Raw genomic sequence first — 12,492 nt, 5'->3', positions numbered from 1 at the left:
CACTTTCTTCCATAGGTTCCTCCCTATGGGAGGCGCTGGGGGTCATGGTAATAGCCTCACGCAGAACTGGGGGGGCGCTGAATAAAATGAAGAGGCCAGTGGAAGCATAAGGAAAGAACATTCTGAAAAACTATCCATACGTGTTTCGTCTGCTTTGTAACAGTTAAAGCTGTAGTGATTACATTACATTCTGAAAAAACACGAAATGCAAGTTATAACTAATCAGTGGTCAACTAAGACCACCAACAGGTCTTAACAAGCAAGTGTTGGCAGGCAAGCAAGTCACACATAGTCAGGAAGTCCATTTTCATAATGACTTGTTTACAATACAAAACTATGCCTTTATATGATGTTATGTTGCATCATCAAAATGTCAATACAGGAAAAAATCTACAAATTATTAAATTTAAGATGTGTCATTTTTTAAAAAGAAATTATCTGTTTTTTGAAATGATGCAATTACTATCCTACCTCCTGGGGCCCAGGAATCCCACGTGCAATTCCTTTGAAAATATTGGTCATAACTGCGGGTTTTAAAATACCAGAAAGCAAGAAACTGCCTTGTAGTCACAACTCTACTATGGGGTTCAAGTTTTGCCTCTTACACATACTAGCTACATGACCATGGGTTAGTAACAATGTCAGTGCTCCTGATCTACATTGGTGAATTATGTACGTCCTTTGCTCTTGAAGAGGACCATGACATCAGGGAATGATGATTTGACTTGCTGAGTTGACTTGGATTTGAGTGAGGGAGGGCTGTACAAGGTCACCAGCTTCATTTTCTCCTCCAGAGCCATCTGGATTCAGGGGCCTGATATTCATCAGGACAACTGGAGATGGTCCAGGATGCAAAGGGAGACCCTGGCCCTTTTAGGCTAAGGCCTTGCCTTTTCAGGTTCTCACATAGAGTGAGGTAATGCCCATTCATTGAACAGGCCTCTTTAAGAAGTGAGTCAAGGGATGGCCCCTTTAAATAAAAAAAAATAAATACCAGGCTTGGAGGGGAAGACCCTCAGGGTTTCTGGCCAAAAGAGAAACATTTACTATTTACACTGGTGAATAAAGCTCTTACAGCTCCCAGCAACCTGCTAACCCAACCCAACCCACCCCCTTCAAATGTATAATTTGAGGCTAGAGTCATGTTTACCAATCTGTGAGGGCATTTTTCATTTCCCTAATGAAATCTAAAGGGTTATTTATCAAGAAAAGTATTGGTCCCAAGGGGAGAGAATTATGGCATACAGCTTCTACCATCACTCCTTTCACATGCCAGAAACACTCAACGAATGGTTTATTTGTTGCTATTGCTGGTTTGGGGGGTTTTTCTCTTCAAAGTAAAATGGAAGGAATATAGAGGAAAGGATTTTATACAGGTACCCATCCTGGCTCAGGCAAGAACTCTCTAGCTCAACTGAAGTTTGCTCAACAATAATGTTAGTGAGGCCTTGCTACCAGTCCCCTCACTACTAGTCCACATCCAACCCTGAGCTACCAGTGCCAATATCCCTTGAGCAGACCGTAGCTACAGCCACCCCAACACTAGTGAGTTCAGTCATGGCCCTAAGAACCCAATCACTAGATAGTTACTTGATACTCAACCTAAATTTCCCACCATTTCCATCTCCTCAGTCCAGCAAAAGAATATACCATCCCTATGCTAACAGGGTCTTTTGCCTTCTCATGACCCTGGTGAGTCAGTACCCTAACACTTTCCTCATCCTTTGGCTAGCAAATTCACATCTTCAGTCCCTCACTCTTTGTGATCTAATGTTCACTGCAGTAAAAACCCCCTTCCACTGCTACCAGTCCTTATATACCTCCATCCAGCTTAGCTTCCCTTCTTCTGCCTTCCTCATCTACTTTGCTTTCTGGGAGCTCTTTTAAACAAACTCTCTTTTATCCTTTATCTTCTCCATATCCTCATGCTTTCCTGCCCATCCTCTTTATTATGGGGTGTATTTTTTTTCAAGCCCAGACAAATTAAGCCAAGAGGAAGGATGAGTACATTCCTTGCTCTTTATTGTTACTTCAAAGCACTCCTTCTATCACCACCACTCAGAAATCTCTGAGTGTCCTCTGAGATTGTTCAATCACTAATTTGCTATTTATCTACCAGGTCACAGACTCACAGAATTTGAGAGGTGGAAATTACCTCAATGGCCATCTAATCCAAATAATACACAAAAAGGAATCCCCATTACATATGCTGAACAAGTGGCTGTCCAAACTCTATTTTGAGACCTTCAAGGAAGAGACCTAATGCCTCTCAAAGCAGGCCATTTCACTTTTAGACAGTTCTAATCATTGGGAAATTTTTCCTGACATCAAGCCTAAATTTGCCTCTTTGTAACTTCTACCCACTGCTACTGGTTTGGTCCTTTGGGACTAGACAAAACAAATCTAATCCCTCTTCCACTAAATAGACCTTCACTTAGCCAAAAACAGCTAAAAGTTAAAAGACAGTTAAAAGAAGACTATCTCCAGGAGTCTTCTTTTCTCCAAGTTAAACATGCCCAGTTCTTTTTACCAATTTTCATATGACATAGACTCAAGGCCCTTCACCGTGTTTGGATGTTGTCCTCTGCACTCTTCAGCTTATGCACTGTTTTTTTAAATTGTGGTTTCCAGAACTGACAATGATACTTCAGATGAGGTCTGATGAGGGCAAAGTACAGGGGGACCTCCCTATTTCTGGAAGCTATGCCCCACCTTAATACAGCTCAAGATTTCATTTCATTTTTTTGGCTGCCATATCACACTGACGACTCACATTTTTCAGAACAAGTAACATCTATTTATATAGTTCTCCCATTTTGCACTTGTGAAATTGGATTTTTTTTGTACCCAAGTGCAAGACTTTAAATTTATCTCTACTGAATATGATGTTAACATGAAGCTCACTGCTTTAGTCTGTCAAGATTGTTCTGACTGTGACATCTACCGTGGTAGCTATTCCTCCGAGCTTTGTGTCATCTACAGATGGGAGGAGTATACCATCTATGCCTTTGTCCAATTGATAAGAATGCTAAAACAACATAGGTTCAAGTATGGAGTACTAAGATACTCTAATGGAGCCTTCCTGACATGTTGAAATGGAGACATTAATAACTACTTCAAGTCTAACCATACAAGCAGTTCCAATTAATCTGACTGTATTGTCATGTAATCCGCATCTCTCTATCTTCTCCACAAGAATACTTTATCAAAATCTAAATAAGCTATATCCACAGTATTCCTCTTCTTTATTTATTCATTAATAACACTAAAAAAAGGAAATGTGGTTATTCTGTCCTTGATTATGCTGTCTTCTTTCTCAGAGGTCAGTACAAAACTCATAGTGTTCTTCTACCCTAACCCCCTAAGCAAATATACTGGTATCTTCTTAAACATTTCTGTCTCCCACTTCATCAACCTCTTCAGTTCTCATAACTATTCCTTCAATTCAACTAAACTACCCGAACAGGTGATCAGGAAAGACAACACAGGAGATGGCACATGAGCTGACTATTGAAGGAAACTAAAAATTCAAAAAGGAACTAGTAGCAAAAACATCTCTTCCTCAGGAATAGGTTGGATAGCCCAGAATGAACCTCTATACTGATGATTCACCCTTCCCTATTAAAATGTCTCCATACAAAAATGACCAACCTGGGCTCCAGCAGCCAGCAGAAGTTTCACACATTGTGTCTGACCCTGAAGGCTAGCCTCATGCAGAGGTGTGATAGAGTCCACTGTGGCCAAGTTGACACAAGCACCATTCTCAATCAGTCGCTGTAGCTGCAAGATTTCACCCTGTTGGGCAGCCTCATGAACAGGTGTCCTATCCACCCAGAAACCTAGGAACGAAAAGAGAGCCCTGAAAGACCGTCACAACTTCACTAAAGCTCAAAACATTCTTTTCTCCACATACAACCATATCTCTTCTATTTATCTGTATTTGTTCTCATTTTATTTTTTTATCTTTTTCTTCATTTTTCAAGTTTCATTTTTCTTTTTTTTGCTTTTTGGAGGAGGGAAAGTAGAGCAATTAGGGTTAAGTGACTTGCCCAAGGTCACACGGCTAGTTTTGTGTGTGTGTGTGTGTGTGTGTGTGTGTGTGTGTGAAGTGTCTGAGGCCAGATTTGAACTCAGGTCCTCCTGACTACAGGGCTGGTGCTCTATTCACTGTGCCACCTAGCCGCCCCCTTTGCTCTCATTTTAGAGATTAGAAAATTGTGTTCTTAGAAATACAGGCAGAATTTGTATTTGATTTCTATGGCTATCTCCACTACTATATACATGTACTGCCACACATTCTGTTTTGCAAAATGCCTTATGTACTGTTGTCTTATTTTTTTTCTCAAGTATTTTATTTTATTTTTTAAAATTAATTTGTTTGTTTCCTTTTAGTTTACAGGATTCAATTCCACATTTCTTGAGTTTCAAAAATATGGAATGCTTCACGAATTTGCATGTCATCCTTGCACAGGGGCCATGCTAATCTTCTCTGTATCATTCCAATTTTAGTATATGTGCTGCCGAAGCGAGCACTGTTGTCTTATTTTTAAGGGAGAAACCAGCATAGAAACAGAGAATGTAAAGATTAAAAAGTAGAAATGGGACAGCAAGCATTTATTAGGAATCTATTATGTGCCATACACTGTTAGTTGCTGGAAACAGAAAATACAAAAAGGAAATATCTGTCCTTAAGAAGCTTACATTCTAGAAGAGGTAGGGAGACAATATGTACACATCAAAGCAAAATATATGCAAAATGGAGATCCCCCAAGAAAGTCAATGGCAAAAAGAAAGGCTCCATTCATACCAAAGTATTTATAGATGAACTTCTCAGGGTAACAAAGAATTAGAAGCAAAGTTTCAAGCAATCAAGTGAAAAATGGCTAAACAAACTGAGGTATAGAAATGTAATGGAACATTACTGAGATGTAAGAAAAGACAATGATGGGGGCAGCCAGGTGGTGCAGTGAGTAAGAGCGCCGGCCCCAGAGTCGGAATGACCTGGGATTGAATCCAGGCTCAGATACTTAGCACCACACCCAGAAATAACTGGTCATGTAACCTAGAGCAAGTTACTTAATCCCAATTGCTTTAAAAAAAAAAAAGACAAAGATGGTGAATACAGAAAAGCATAAAAAGACTTAGATGAACTGATACAAAAAGAATGGAAAACATAACAATGTAACGCTCTCCAATTTCACTAGTTGCTGGTTCCAACAGCCTTCTCATTACTCCCTTTTCAAATACTTTACATTCCAGTCAAATGAATTAATCATTCTCAATAAAATCAATTTCCTTAATCTCAGTTCTACAACTTTCCACACATTCCTGAAGGACGTCCTACTATGACTAGAACATCCTCCCTCCACATCTATGCCTATTAAAATCTTTCTCATAATTCAAGGATCCATTCTTCTAGAAAGTCTTCCCAGAATGTTGAGGCTGAAAGTCACTATTCCTTCCTCAAAGTCTGAGAAATGTTAAAATATCCCTCCACACTAACTTTCTTCTTTCAGAGAATCTAATAGTAAAATGAGTTTGCTATGGATGTGGTTCTGAAGTGATATAGGAACGACCAGAAAAAATATCATGTTCCTCTATACAATAGTTTGCTCATTGTAAGCAATAAGTAAATAAAATGCCTTTGAATGCTTTTATTGATAAGAATTACAGAATTTCTCAGTAATTACAAGAGTTTGTTCTACAGAAGTCAATTGTATTAGCTCTTGTTATAATGGCCACGCTGCCCTTGTTCTATTTAAACTTCAATCTAATTTCACTCTTCTCCCTTCCTAATGAGCCATATAATTAATTACACTGTTCTCTACTCTTGAATCCCTTGCCCCCTTTTCCTATTTGAGCCTTTCTCAAGGCTCATACCTTGACAAACTCCAACCACAGATCATTCTTACTATCAACTTCCTCTCCTATTCTTATTCATATGCTGCTCAATAGAGCTGAAGAAAATCATACAACCAAACCCACTTGGATCACTATAAATGTTATTTTCCCCCGATTGGGCCTAACTTGGGCTGATCTAGGTGCAATACTGGAACAAAGGAGACATTTATAGGTCAACAGTTAATAAAAAGAAGCTTAGCCATGGCACAGAAAGATAACATAGCATAGCATAGATGACATACAGGGAACACCGCCAGTACCTTGTTTAGCAGGGCAGGATGTGGTGACTCATGCAGCTTTGGAGCATGTTTCAAGTCCACGGGGCCCTGACTCCATTATGCCCTTGAGTTGGTTAATTAGTCAACTAACATTTATTAAGTGCCTATAATATACTAGGGGGCAAATGGAGGATCTGGAGAGGATTAGCAACTTTGGTGTCTATCTGGCACTCGACTCTCACCTATGGCTCCAAGAAGTTGTAGCATGCACAGCAGCCACACCCCAGCAAAACCGTCTCAGCAGACAGGCTAAACCAGGCTGACGGCCTCAAACCTGTTGGTTAATTAAAGTGATATCTACCCAAAGTATGTGAAGACTTCCCCTGGTGGAATGGGAGGATGAGAACAATTTGTTCCAATGGCCATAAAGGAAGCTGAAGCAGGCACTGTGGAGCACTGAGAACCTGGTCTCAGACATCGAAGATGCTAATGTCAGCCATTGCATTCTGAGCCATCATCAGTCATCTTGAATTTTGTCTTGGCACTAGACTTCGATGACTCTGGAAGAGAAAGTGAGGCTGACAACTTTGTTCAACTTTACCTCACTTAAATCCAATTCACACAAAATCAAAAGATTGAAAAATAGAAAAAGATGTGTGACATGTGAAACATAAAAAGATAATATGAAAAAAATGACCTGGAAAACAGGTCAAGGAAAAGATAATTTAAGAATCACTGGACTCTCCGAAAACCATTATTTTTTTAAAAATCTGGACACTATATTAAAAAAAATGACCAAGGAAAATTGTCCAGACCTGTCTGGAAAGGAATCTTAACAGGAAAAGTCACAGACAATAGCCAGAGCTCCCACATCAAAGAAAAAAACACTCTGAGCAGCCAGAAAGATGTGGCAGTTTCTACTGAAATAAAAAGATCTTAGAATGCAATATTTCAACAGGCAAAAGAAATGAGCTAACAACCAGAGAGAATTTACTTTTCAAAGCTGAGTATAATTCTAAGGGGAGAAAAATGGAACTTTAATGGAATAGAGAACTTTTGAGCATTTCTGATGAACAAACCAGGGCTAATTATGAAATCTGAAATGCAAAAATAAGAGTCCAAAGAAATCCAGAAAAGATACATTTATTTGAGCAACAAAGAAGCTATATGATGATGTCTATCTTCAAAACTTTAGTGTCTTTTTCTTTTCACTTAACAAGTATTTTTTTCCTTCCTCCTGCTTCCCTGAACTGTATAAAAATAGAATAAAATAAGCCCTCATAATAACAAATATGCATAATCAAACAAAGCAGATTCCTACATTGACCAAGACCAAAAATGTTTGTCTTGTCTTGCGTCCTTAGTCCATCACTTCTCTGTCAGGAAGTAGGTAGCATACTTCATCTTTGGTCCTCTGGAATTGTGATTTGTCATTGCATTTATTTATTCTGAAGGTCTGGAGAGGGGAAAAAGAAGGGAAGGTTAAGAGAAATACACTAATGTAGAGAGAAGGAAAAAGGGTATGGAACCATTTTTTTTTTCATAATGGTGTGCTTCAGAATATGCAAACATGGAGAAAGGGTTTGGTGCACATTGAAAAATCTCACTCTTATCAAAAAGGCACAAAAAAGGGTTGAACACAAAGAGTTTGGGTGGCAAAATACATCAGACTCAAGAGAGAAACAAAGAAGGGGGAAGGACAAAAACAGGAAGGACTAACAATCACAAGCAAACAAACTCTCTGATCCTTATTAAAAGAGGGGAGAAAAAGAAAAGTAAAGAACTAGAATCTATGAGAGTACCTTAGATGGCACCATAAGAAATTTTTTAAAAGATAATTGCAGAGACTTCTGGGTAGTATGAACTGATGCAGCATGAAGGAAGAAGAACCAGGAGAACAATTTTTACAAGAACATCAACACTGTAAAGAAAAAAACTCGGAAAGACTTAACAAAAGTGGTCACCTAAAGGACTTTTCATGAAGCATGTTACCTACCTCATGACAAAGAAGGGAAAAACAGAGGATACAGAGACAAACATTTTTGGTGCGGATTCCTTCTGCCTGACTATTAATTCCTTATAAGGGTTTGTTTTTTCTCTTTCTTTCTCCGAGTTTTTAATGGAGGGAGGGTTAAGGCAGAAGGAGATTGATATAAAAAGGAAGACCACGATAACATAGTTTAAAATGCAAAGAAAGAGAACAGAAGTAGTTCAGGAGGAAGTACTGACAAAGAGGTCAATTTTGAAAGTCATGTGTAAAATTTATTTTATTTAAAAATATATGTATAATACATATATATTAAAGTAACCAGTATGAAATGAAAAGTCACAATTTCATAAAGAACTGTCTCTTGGGGTTCTGTTTTTTGTATGAAAATATTCTTTTTTGGTGTTCAAGTTCAGAATAAAAATGCTTCTAAAAAGCTTAATAGGTGCCAAGTAAAGGTTTGGTATACAGATCTTTTCTGCTTTACAGATGATTGACCTCCCAACTCATCATAAATAAGTAATAATTTGTGTTATGTAGGATCACAGATCCATCAGATTGTCTAGAAATGTTCAAGAACAGGTGTTCTCAACCTTTATTCTGTTATGCATCCCTTTGATGGACTGATAAAACCTGTGGGCCTGTTCTAATGGGGGAATCCCTTTTGTTTTTTTAAAGACTTGGTCTCTCTATCACATCCAAGCCCAGAGGTACAACAGCCACTCACAGATCCAATCCTATTGCTGGTCAGCAAGGAAGCCTCCATTTCTGACCTGGGCTAGTCCACTTCATTAGGTAGCCTGGCACACAAAAGACACTTGATAAATGTTTACTGACTTACCAACTGCCCTGGTAGCCCTTAACCCACAGAAACAGCTAGGTGGCACAGTGGATAGAATGACAGGACTGGAATCAGCAAAACCCAAGTTCAAATTTGCTCCCAGACACTTACTAGATAAATGACCCTGGGCATTTCACTTAAACTCTATTTGCTTCAGTTTCCTAAGCTGAAAAATGGAAATAATAACTACACCTACTTCTCATGGTTGTTTTGACGATGAAATAATATTTGTAAAGCACTGGGCAAACCTTAAAGAACTATAAAAATGCTGTTATGTCGATGCAAGACTTAGTACAGATATATCCAATAAGCTTTTTAGCCCTGCTGTAGCTGAGAAGTGAGCTTAAGTGATCCACCTTCTGAGGAGGGGATTACAGATATGAACCATCATGCCCAGATAGAATGTTTTAAATGCATAAAATAAAGTACATAAGACTAAATATTTTTAAAACATGCCTATGGAAGTTAAATGAAGACCTCCATCAGGCTGCATAGATATTATATGATTTATAGGAAAATGAGACCAGAATGCCATCAGCTAAGAAGTCATCTATGGGTTTATGATATGCATTGGAGAGGATCCAAATCCTTGATACATCAAAATATCAAGGAAAAAAATCCATTTATCTCATTTACCTCCATGTGGCCCAGAGGGCTGGTTACATTTCTAGCACTTGTTGGCAAGGCTAGATTATAGGAATGTCATTGTTTTATCTTTATTGTCACAGACTATGGGAATCATAAATATTCCTCAACGGGTCAAAGGATACAGTTGAGAAATACAAAGCACTTAAAACAATTTAAGAGAAGGGGACTACTACATACCACACAATCTGAAGATTTAGTATGATAAATGAACATTCCTCAACCTGTCCATAACGGAACTATCTTTTTCTTCCAAACCCTCCCCTCTTCCTATTATTTTCAAGGGTGTCACTATCCTCCTGGTCATTCATGCTTACAAACTAGGAGTCATCTCCACTCTCTCTCACCTTCCACATTCAATCAATAGCCAAGTCCTATCAAATCTACCTTCCCAATACCTCATTTTCTCCTCTGTCACAACCCTGATGAAGGTCCTCAATCACCTTACACTTGGACTACTGCAAGAGATGGCTGGTGGGTTTCCCTGACTTAAATCTCTCCCTAATCCTTCACTGAGCTGTCAAAGTGATCTTCTAAAGCACAGGTCTGACCATTTCATCTCCCAAATAATAAACTCCAGGGGCTCTGTTTAAACCCCAGGACCAAATATAAAATTCTATTTCGTTTTTAAAGCTCTCATAACCTAGTCCCTTCCTGCCTTTCCAGTCTCTTTACACCTTACAACCCTCCACAGACTCTCTGATCCAGTGACACTGGCCACCTGGCTATTTTTGAACAAAGACACTCCAACTCTTGGCTTCAGGTATCCTGGCTTCCCTGGCTGCCTTCAAGTCTCAGCTAAAGTCCTAACTTCTGCAAAAAGCCCTTCCCAATCCACCTAAATCTTAGTGCTTTTCCTTTGACATTATCTCCAATTTAGCCTGAATATATCTTGCTTTGTACACAGATGTCTACATGTTGTCTCCTCCATTAGACTACGAATTTCTTAAGAGCAGGGACTGGTTTTTATCTTTTTTTTATATTCCCCAGGGCTTAGCATAGTGCCTGGCACATAACAGACACTTACTGATAAAGCCTGTTGACTTACTAAGTGCTTGCTGACTTGGCTATTTGTGCCAGAAGTATTACTCTGAATTGCCCATATATTGTTTATTCATCACTATAGTGCACAAAAACACACTATTCAGCATTATTCTTTTTCTGAGTTAAATATAGTTATCAGCATAACTATCTGCTAGAGCTTGAGTGTTTGGGAGAGAAGATAAATCAAGAAGTACCAGTGGGAAAACATGAAATTCTCAAAAAGAATAAACTAAACATTAAACTTCATGAGTTCGGAACACTCTCATCAAAAGGAGAAAGTAACAAAACTATGACTGAATGTGAAGATAAACATTTAATTTTTTAAAATTATATATTTTAGGTACTCATTTGTTCAATAATCACTTGTATAAAAATACTTTCTCAGCGAGATTATAATGTTAAATCGTTTGGCTGGGTATTAAACATACGCAGGTGCTTGTTAGATAGTAAGTCACATGAATATAATGTTAAGGTTTATAAAGCTTGTCCAAGGAAGAGCCCACTGAGGTCAGTAATGCAAGCATTATTTCAACTTTACACATCAGGAGGCAGCTCTTAAGAAGTTAGGGGAGTGGCGCTTGGTCCAGCAGCATTAACAAGACCCAAACCCAGGTCTTCTTACAGTTCTTCTGTTACACCATGCTTCCTCCTTAAAGCATGAATACCCCTTTCTCCAAAGAAGTGACTGCTCTAAGATTATTTGGGGATTCAACAAATATTCTTTCACATGGCAAAAGATATTCAATATTACGACATAATTCAATTCAACAAGAATGTGTTAAGTGTAACCCTACCTTAAGGGCTTACATTTACCAGAGGAATCAAAATAATAACTAGCATTTAATCAGTGCTTTTAAGGTTTGCGAATCACTTCACAAATATTAATTCATTGGATCCTCATAACACTGTGAGGTAAGTGCTGTTAACTCCATTTCACAAATGAGAAAACTGAGGCTGAGAAACTGTATTTCAGGACCATACATTGGCCCACAGTGTATGGAATAACGAGAGCATTTTTAAGCATCCTCTAATGGTCCTTACTTTACAAATCCCACTCCGCTCACATCTTCCCTCCTGTCCCGCCCCCCGCCCCAGGCACCTGGAGTTCAGGTGTGCTGCCCTTACCAACATGAAAAGACACTCACATTTCAGTGGGGGACCCACAGTTGCTGCGGGTAAAAAGGAAAGAAAGATTCGGACCCAGGGAGATGAGACTTTCCATCGTTCCTGAGCACATCACTGTACAGGTGACCAAGACCGATGGCGCGCTCGCCCCCAGCTCCGCAGAGGGCTCCCCCGGCTTCCCCCTCAGCCCCTCTTTTATGCCTCGGCGCACTCACCAATCTCTCCCAAAGAGCCGTCCGCATTCCGCAGCTCCATCTTGCTCACCGGGTGTCCTACCTTGACAGCTTTCCCTTCGCCGCAAGCCGGCACCTGGGCAGGATGGGAGGGGAACGCGAGGAGGACGGCGCAGGGGACGCGTGCCGGCCGTGCGGTGGGACCGCCGGCTTGCCTATCGCCGAGCTCTGAGTCCGAGGGACATCTCGGGTAAAGGTCGCTCCCAGTGCCCACTGGGATTTGTAGTTTTCCCACGCAGGACCGGTGCCCTTCCATTTTAATTCTAGTTTGGTGCAAACTGCAAACTTGAATGAGCCGCTGCCTCCTAGTGGTTGGATCTGAATGTCGAATTTTGGTGTTTTGCTAGGTGAAATTTTTTTAAAAAGGGCCTATTAATACATGACCTCAGAGAATATGTATCTATAACTCTCATCCATTAATGCATAATTTGGCTAAGAAAGTGTGGGGCAAAGTTTGCGTTGATGGAAAAATGGGAGCATTTTATTTATATAATATGT

General features: G+C 39.5%; 1 protein-coding gene and 1 non-coding gene across 2 annotated transcripts in view; both read right to left on the bottom strand.

Annotated features, from left to right (window-relative positions):
- ASB13 (ankyrin repeat and SOCS box containing 13) overlaps nt 1–12,270 on the bottom strand; it is a 30,206-nt gene extending 17,936 nt beyond the window's left edge. Inside the window, exons 1-2 of the mRNA XM_069094275.1 lie at nt 11,977–12,270; nt 3,652–3,839 (exon numbers count right to left, since the gene is read on the bottom strand). Of these exons, the coding sequence (XP_068950376.1) occupies nt 3,652–3,839; nt 11,977–12,250 (462 nt within the window). The 5' untranslated portion in view covers nt 12,251–12,270. The remainder of the gene's footprint in view (nt 1–3,651; nt 3,840–11,976) is intronic.
- LOC138165945 (U6 spliceosomal RNA) lies at nt 4,427–4,533 on the bottom strand. The gene has a single exon (XR_011169496.1). It is a non-coding gene; the product is annotated as a U6 spliceosomal RNA (small nuclear RNA).
- Nucleotides 12,271–12,492: the final 222 nt, after the last annotated feature.

This window comes from Petaurus breviceps, unplaced genomic scaffold, assembly GCF_028583685.1.
Source record: "Petaurus breviceps papuanus isolate PSGF00001 unplaced genomic scaffold, PetGlider_PUasm1.0 216, whole genome shotgun sequence".
Lineage (NCBI taxonomy): Eukaryota > Metazoa > Chordata > Mammalia > Diprotodontia > Petauridae > Petaurus > Petaurus breviceps.
Note: the sequence above shows the minus strand (reverse complement) of the source record. Positions and strands in the feature narration are given on the sequence as shown.